The sequence below is a fragment of the Meles meles genome, chromosome 8 (assembly GCF_922984935.1).
Source record: "Meles meles chromosome 8, mMelMel3.1 paternal haplotype, whole genome shotgun sequence".
NCBI classification, from domain to species: Eukaryota; Metazoa; Chordata; class Mammalia; order Carnivora; family Mustelidae; genus Meles; species Meles meles.
In genome coordinates, this window is record NC_060073.1 from 16,029,877 (window position 1) to 16,038,889 (window position 9,013).

Sequence of the window (9,013 nt, forward strand, 5' to 3'; positions counted from 1 at the left end):
AGATAGGATATATATAATATATATAGAGATATACTACATATATATGTATAGATGTATGTATCTATATATGATACTCTCTAGGACTATACAACACATAAATATTAATTTTGAGATTCTCCACTGTTGATGATTTCTATATAACTTTGCTACAAATGCATTCTGAGTTTTTTTTTTTTAAATAGACATCTAGAAGCCTAGATAAGACAGTCCCAGCAGGTCCAGAGAAATATAGGAAGTGCACTAGCTGTTCAAACCCACTGGGGACAGATAATTCCTCATCATTGAGGAATAAAACTCCTCGAAATACATTTTCTCTATTCTTAACTTATGTACTGATTAAATAATGTTTTTAAATTGCACATCAGATACAAAAGATGCAAATACATATTTGTTTCAACAAATATCGCTGAGTATGTGACCACTAAGTTTGACTAATGTTACCTTCTGTATCATCCCCTTTTTTGACACAAGGTCCTTAGATTTATACAAACACATGAAATTTTGACAAGAGCATGACATAGGCACTATTGAAACATACTTGAGCAACTCAACGATTTTATCTATCCTTTAATGATTGTCATCGCAAACATCAATAACAGTATTTACATTTTTAAAATTCTCTTTAAAACATGAAATGTAACTAGGAAAAATGAATGAAATTGCTAATTTATTTCCACAATTTCCATCATGAATAGACATTCTCTATTTGCTGTATAGTTTTTTCCCCCACTCTTCACTTTATAAAATAACAGCGATTCCTTTGGTTTACCATGACCCATTGGCAATATTTGGTCAAAGAGCAAAAAAAAAAAAAAAAAATGACTGTGCTTTATATAAATTAAGCTTCAGCAGTTCAGACTGTTATGTTTGCATTTCCTGAGGTATCAGTGCCAGATGATTCACGGAATTTGTCCAGAAAAGAGTGAAAATAGGAAAGTTGACCTCATGTATTAGGCACACAAATTTAAGGGATGCCTGAGTGGCTGAGTGGGTTAAAGCCTCTGCCTTTAGCACAGGTCATGATTCCAGGGTCCTGGGATTGAACCCCACATGAGGCTTCCTGCTCTCTGCCTGCCTTTCTGCCTACTTGTGATCTGTCTGCCAAATAAGTAACTAAAATCTTAAAAAAAAATAAAAGATACATACAAGAAAGTATTTTTTGACTTGGCAGAATTTTTATAAATATTATTTCTTATCTAACTAATATAATTAATAATGAATAGTCTTTCATTTTCAAAATATTTAAATATTTAAAATCATTATCAGTAAAACTGAGTAACATACATAATCATTCCCATTATAAAATTATTACACAATACTTCCATAGAATCAAACACAATAAAACAGGAGAAAGCAGCTTAATTTAAGAAATCAATAACAATTAACATTAATATAATATTCATGTCAACCTACTCTTAGTAAATTTTATTCATTGTGTTCATATTATTAAGTTTTCACCACATTTCTGTTTATTTCCTTCAGATACATACTCATTTGTGTGGAACATATAGCAAACTCAAGTATATGGAGAAGCAGAGAAACATCTCAGAATTCATACTTCTAGGACTTTCATATGACCAGAACATAGAAATATTTTGCTTTGTCCTCTTCTTATTCTGTTATATTGCCCTGCTGGCAGGAAACCTTCTGATCCTTGTCTCCATTCGATGCAGTCCTCTTTTTCACCAACCCATGTACTACTTCCTCAGCCACTTATCCTCTATGGACATCTGCTATACCTCTAGCATTACACCCAAATTAATTGGTGACCTACTTGGAGGGACAAAAACCATCTCCTATGGTAATTGCATGTTACAACTATTTGCTGTGCACTTTTTTGGAGGTACTGAGATCTTCATTCTGACCGCCATGGCCTTTGATCGCTATGCTGCCATCTGCAAACCTCTCCACTACCTACTTATCATGAACAGGACAAGGTGTCATCTCCTAGTCTTGGCTGCTTGGGCTGGTGGGGCTCTCCATTCTTTTCCTCAATTATTGATGGCAATCCAATTGCCATTTTGTGGTCCTAATGAACTCGATCACTACTTTTGTGATATCTTCCCTCTGCTGAAAGTTGCCTGCACTGATACCTACATCACCGGGATCCTTGTGGTTGCCAATTCAGGTATGGTCTCCTTAGTTACCTTTGTCGTCTTGTTTGTTTCTTATGTCATTATTTTGTTTAGTCTAAGACATCACTCAGCTGAGGGAAGACGCAAAGCCCTCTCCACCTGTGGTTCTCATATCACTGTGGTCAGCTTATTTTTTGGGCCTTCGATCTTTGCCTATCTTCGAACTCCAGCCAGTTTCCCTGAGGACAAAGTATTTGCTCTATTTTATACCATCGTTGCTCCTATGTTCAATCCCTTAATCTATACTCTGAGAAATACAGAGATGAAAAATGCCATGAGGAAAGTTTTGTGTCAAACATTATTTTCAAAGGAAGTACACAATTAATTCAAGCAAACTTAGCAAATTTACCAAAAAAAAAAAAAAAAAAAAAAAGGAGGGGGTCTTGATGTGACTAAACGAGCTAAGAAATATTTCATAGTCTTTATATTCCAAGGCTATCATGAATAGAATGCATGAAAGGAAGTGGAAATATAAAGAAATTTCAAGGTATACGTAAATGAATCCTAATTCCCACATACCAGGATTAATTGAAAACTTAGTTTTATGAAGTATTAAGGAGGTGTGATTAGCATCACCTGTAGAAAAAACTGCCAAATCAAATAAAGCAACACTATTCGGTTAGTGAATCATAAAGACAAAACAATTTTAATGACAGTTCTATTAAAAATCCTGGGCTTATATGCCAGTTCTCATAGTGATACACATTCTTTGCTTGTGATGAAGCTGAAATCTAAAATTAAAATAATGACTTTAAGTCATCACAGGTATCTTTATGATAGCACATTCTTTTCTCCTTCCTCTAAGGGCATTCAGAGATCAGCTGTACAATGAAGAAATCGTATAAGAGAACCTGTTTTAGATCAGCTCCTCGTCATCAGTTCTCCTGAATTCATATTAAAAATAATAGTAATACCTAGTTAAGACAGAGCAGGAGTCAATAATTCAGGATGCTAAAAACATAATTACTTGTTTTTCCACCATTGACCAGAATACAAAACATTTCTCATAAAACCTAAGGGATTGAATAAAAAATGTAATTGTTGACAATCCCTACCTGCCTCCAGTTGGTAAGAGGAAAGTTAATGGATCTAGAAATGAAGAGTTTCTATGCTATAGAGGGGTGGGGGGAAGCCTAGCAAAGACAGATTAAGATATGGTCAACCAACAAAAGAAAATTAAACTACATTTTGAAAGCACATTTTGGCTGCATATACACATTTATAACTGTTTTATTTTATTTTATTTTTTTTATTTTATCTCCAGGGATACAGGTATTTTTTTTTTTTTAAGATTTTATTATTTATTTATTTATTTATTTATTTAACTTTTTTAAAATTTCTTTTTTTTTCCCATTTTATTTATTTTTTTCAGCATAACAGTATTCATTGTTTTTGCACAACACCCAGTGCTCCATGCAAAACGTGCCCTCCCTATTACCCACCACCTGTTCCCCCAACCTCCCACCCCTGACCCTTCAAAACCCTCAGGTTGTTTTTCAGAGTCCATAGTCTCTTATGGTTCGCCTCCCCTCCCCAATGTCCATAGCCCCCTCCCCCTCTCCCAATCCCACCTCCCCCCAGCAACCCCCAGTTTGTTTTGTGAGATTAAGAGTCATTTATGGTTTGTCTCCCTCCCAATCCCATCTTGTTTCATTTATTCTTCTCCTATCCCCCTAACCCCCCATGTTGCTTCTCCATGTCCTCATATCAGGGAGATCATATGATAGTTGTCTTTCTCCGATTGACTTATTTCACTAAGCATGATACGCTCTAGTTCCATCCACGTCGTCGCAAATGGCAAGATTTCATTTCTTTGATGGCTGCATAGTATTCCATTGTGTATATATACCACCTCTTCTTTATCCATTCATCTGTTGATGGACATCTAGGTTCTTTCCATAGTTTGGCTATTGTAGACATTGCTGCTATAAACATTTGGGTACACGTGCCCCTTCGGATCACTACGTCTGTATCTTTAGGGTAAATACCCAGTAGTGCAATTGCTGGGTCATAGGGTAGTTCTATTTTCAACATTTTGAGGAACCTCCATGCTGTTTTCCAGAGTGGTTGCACCAGCTTGCATTCCCACCAACAGTGGAGGAGGGTTCCCCTTTCTCCGCATCCTCGCCAGCATCTGTCATTTCCTGACTTGTTCATTTTAGCCATTCTGACTGGTGTGAGGTGATATCTCATTGTGGCTTTGATTTGTATTTCCCTGATGCCGAGTGACGTGGAGCACTTTTTCATGTGTCTGTTGGCCATCTGGATGTCTTCTTTGCAGAAATGTCTGTTCATGTCCTCTGCCCATTTCTTGATTGGATTGTTTGTTCTTTGGGTGTTGAGTTTGCTAAGTTCCTTATAGATTTTGGATAATAGCCCTTTATCTGATATGTCATTTGCAAATATCTTCTCCCATTCTGTCAGTTGTCTTTTGGTTTTGTTAACTGTTTCCTTTGCTGTGCAAAAGCTTTTGATCTTGATGAAATCCCAATAGTTCACTTTGCCCTTGCTTCCCTTGCCTTTGCCGTTGTTCCTAGGAAGATGTTGCTACGGCTGAGGACGAAGAGGTTGCTGCCTGCATTCTCCTCAAGGATTTTGATGGATTCCTTTCTCACATTGAGGTCCTTCATCCATTTGGAGTCTATTTTCGTGTGTGGTGTAAGGAAGTGGTCCAATTTCATTTTTCTGCATGTGGCTGTCCAGTTGTCCCAGCACCATTTATTGAAGAGGCTGTCTTTTTTCCATTGGACATTCTTTCCTGCTTTGTCGAAGATTAGTTGACCATAGAGTTGAGGGTCGATTTCTGGGCTCTCTATTCTTTTCCATTGATCTATGTGTCTGTTTTTGTGCCAGTACCATGCTGTCTTGATGATGACAGCTTTGTAATAGAGCTTGAAGTCCGGAATTGTGATGCCACCAACTTTGTCTTTCTTTTTCAATATTCCTTTGGCTATTCGAGGTCTTTTCTGGTTCCATATAAATTTTAGGATTATTTGTTCCATTTCTTTGAAAAAAATGGAGGGTATTTTGATAGGGATTGCATTAAATGTGTAGATTGCTTTAGGTAGCATGGACATTTTCACAATATTTATTCTTCCAATCCAGGAGCATGGAACATTTTTCCATTTTTTTGGTCTTCCTCAATTTCTTTCATGAGTACTTTATAATTTTCTGTGTATAGATTCTTAGCCTTTTTGGTTAGGTTTATTCCTAGGTATCTTATAATTTTGGGTGCAATTGTAAATGGGATTGACTCCTTAATTTCTCTTTCTTCTGTCTTGTTGTTGGTGAACAGAAATGCAACTGATTTCTGTGCATTGATTTTATATCCTGACACTTTACTGAATTCCTGTACAAGTTCTAGCAGTTTTGGAGTGGAATCTTTTGGGTTTTCCTCATATCATCTGCGAAGAGTGATAGGTTGACTTCCTCTTTACCAATTTGGATGCCTTTAATTTCTTTTTGTTGTCTGATTGCTGAGGCTAGGACTTCTAGTACTATGTTGAATAGCAGTGGTGATAATGGACATCCCTGCCGTGTTCCTGACCTTAGCGGAAAAGCTTTCAGTTTTTCTCCATTGAGAATGATATTTGCGGTGGGTTTTTCATAGATGGCTTTGATAATATTGAGGTATGTGCCCTCTATCCCTACACTTTGAAGAGTTTTGATCAGGAAGGGATGCTGTACTTTGTCAAATGCTTTTTCAGCATCTATTGAGAGTATCATATGGTTCTTGTTCTTTCTTTTATTAATGTGTTGTATCACATTGATTGATTTGCGGATGTTGAACCAACCCTGCAGCCCTGGAATAAAACCCACTTGATCGTGGTGAATAATCCTTTTAATGTACTGTTGAATCCTATTGGCTAGTATTTTGGCGAGAATTTTTGCGTCTGTGTTCATCAAGGATATTGGTCTGTAGTTCTCTTTTTTGGTGGGATCCTTGTCTGGTTTTGGGATCAAGGTGATGCTGGCCTCATAGAATGAGTTTGGAAGTTTTCCTTCCATTTCTATTTTTTGGAACAGTTTCAGGAGAATAGGAATGAGTTCTTCTTTAAATGTTTGGTAGAATTCCCCTGGGAAGCCGTCTGGCCCTGGGCTTTTGTTTGTTTGGAGATTTTTGATGACTGTTTCAATCTCCTTACTGGTTATGGGCCTGTTCCGGTTTTCTATTTCTTCCTGGTTCAGTTGTGGTAGTTTATATGTCTCTAGGAATGCGTCCATTTCTTCCAGATTGTCCAATTTGTTGGCGTAGAGTTGCTCATAGTATGTTCTTATAATTGTCTGTATTTCTTTGGTGTTAGTTATGATCTCTCCTCTTTCATTCATGATTTTGTTTATTTGGGTCCTTTCTCTTTTCTTTTTGATGAGTCTGGCCAGGGGTTTATCAATCTTATTGATTCTTTCAAAGAACCAGCTCCTAGTTTCATTGATTTTTTCTATTGTTTTTTTGGTTTCTATTTCATTAATTTCTGCTCTGATCTTTCTGATTTCTCTTCTCCTGCTGGGTTTAGGGTTTCTTTCTTGTTTTTTTCTCCAGCTCCTTTACATGTAGGGTTAGGTTGTGTACTTGAGACCTTTCTTGTTTCTTGAGAAAGGCTTGTACCGCTATATAGTTTCCTCTCAGGACTGACTTTGCTGTGTCCCATAGATTTTGAACTGTTGTGTTTTCATTATCATTTGTTTCCATGAATTTTTTCAGTTCTTCTTTAATTTCCTGGTTGACCCATTCATTCTTTAGAAGGATGCTGTTTAGTCTCCATGTATTTGGGTTCTTTCCAGCTTTCCTCTTGTGATTGAGTTCTAGCTTCAGAGCATTGTGGTCTGAAAATATGCAGGGAATAATCCCAATCTTTTGATACCGGTTGAGACCTGATTTGTGACCCAGGATGTGATCTATTCTGGAGAAGGTTCCATGTGCACTAGAGAAGAATGTGTATTCTGTTGCTTTGGGATGAAATGTTCTGAATATATCTGTGATGTCCATCTAGCCAGTGTGTCATTTAAGGCCTTTATTTCCTTGTTGATCTTTTGCTTGGATGATCTGTCCATTTCAGTGAGGGGAGTGTTAAAGTCCCCTACTATTATTGTATTATTGATGATGTGTTTCTTTGATTTTGTTATTAATTGGTTGATATAGTTGGCTGCTCCCACGTTAGGGGCATAGATATTTAAAATTGTTAGATCTTCTTGTTGGACAGACCCTTTGAGTAGGATATAGTGTCCTTCCTCATCTCTTATTATAGTCTTTGGCTTAAAATCTAATTGATCTGATATAAGGATTGCCACCCCAGCTTTCTTCTGATGCCCATTAGCATGGTAAATTGTTTTCCACCCCCTCACTTTAAATCTGGACGTGTCTTCGTGTCTCAAATGAGTTTCTTGTAGGCAACATACTGATGGGTTTTGTTTTTTTATCCATTCTGATACCCTGTGTCTTTTGATTGGGGCATTTAGCCCATTAACATTCAGGGTAACTATTGAGAGATATGAATTTAGTGCCATTATTAGCCTGTAAGGTGACTGTTACTGTATATTGTCTCTGTACCTTTCTGATCTACTACTTTTAGGCTCTCTCTTTGCTTAGAGGACCCCTTTCAATATTTCCTATAGAGCTGGTTTGGTGTTTGCAAATTCTTTCAGTTTTTGTTTGTCCTGGAAGCTTTTGATCTCTCCTTCTATTTTCAGTGATAGCCTAGCTGGATAGAGTATTCTTGGCTGCATGTTTTTCTTGTTTAGTGCTTTGAATATATCATGCCAGCTCTTCCTGGCCTGCCAGGTCTCTGTGGATAAGTCTGCTGCCAATCTAATATTTTTACCATTGTATGTTACAGACTTCTTTTCTTGGGCTGCTTTCAGGATTTTCTCTTTGTCACTAAGACTTGTAAATTTTACTATTAGGTGACGGGGTGTGGGCCTATTCTTGTTGACTTTGAGGGGGGTTTTCTGCATCTCCTGGATTTTAATGCTTGTTGCCTTTGCCATATTAGGGAAATTCTCTCCAATAATTTTCTCCAATAGACCTTCTGCTCCCTTCTCTGTTTCTTCTTCTTCTGGAATCCCAATTATTCTAATGTTGTTTCATCTTATGGTGTCACTTATCTCTCGAATTCTCCCCTCATGGTCCAGTAGCTGTTTGTCCCTCTTTTGATCGGCTTCTTTATTCTCTGTCATTTGGTCTTCTATATCACTAATTCTTTCTTCTGCCTCATTGATCCTAGCAGTGAGAGCCTCCATTTTTGATTGCACCTCATTAATAGCTTTTTTGATTTCAACTTGGTTAGATTTTAGTTCTTTAATTTCTCCAGAAAGGGCTTTAATATCTCCAGAGAGGGTTTCTCTAATATCTTCCATGCCTTTTTCGAGCCCGGCTAGAATGTTCAGAATCGTCATTCTGAACTCTTGATCTGACATAGTACCAATGTCTGTGTTGATTAGGTCCCTAGCCTTCAGTACTGTCTCTTGTTCTTTTGTTTGTGGTGATTTTTTCCGCCTTGTCATTTTGTCCAGATAAGAGGATGTGAAGGAGCAAATAAAATACTAAAAGTGTGGCAAAGACCCCAGAAAAATGCGCTGTAACCAAATGAGAAAAGACCCCAAATTGTGGGGGGGATAAAGGGGACAAAACGAGGTTCAGAAAAAAAAAGAAAGAAAAAAATTTAAAAAATAAAACAAATAATGAAAAAATATAAAAAAAAGAAAGAAAAAATATTTATATTTAGATAAACTAGTCAAAAAACGTTAAAAAAGAAAAGCTTAAAAGTTTTAAAAAATTTAGCAGAAGAAGAAAAAAGAAAAAAAATTGAAAAAAAAAAGAAAAAAAAAATTGAAGTAGCCGCAAGACTAAAGAATCATGGGGAGAAAGCCATGAGTTCCGT

The 9,013-nt window shown here is 36.8% G+C and overlaps 1 protein-coding gene across 1 annotated transcript; it reads left to right on the top strand.

Annotated features, from left to right (window-relative positions):
• Positions 1 to 1,524: 1,524 nt before the first annotated feature.
• Positions 1,525 to 2,460, top strand: LOC123949455 (olfactory receptor 4P4-like). Its single transcript, XM_046016900.1, has one exon. It carries the CDS (start codon positions 1,525 to 1,527, stop codon positions 2,458 to 2,460), a length of 936 nt encoding a protein of 311 aa, XP_045872856.1.
• Positions 2,461 to 9,013: the final 6,553 nt, after the last annotated feature.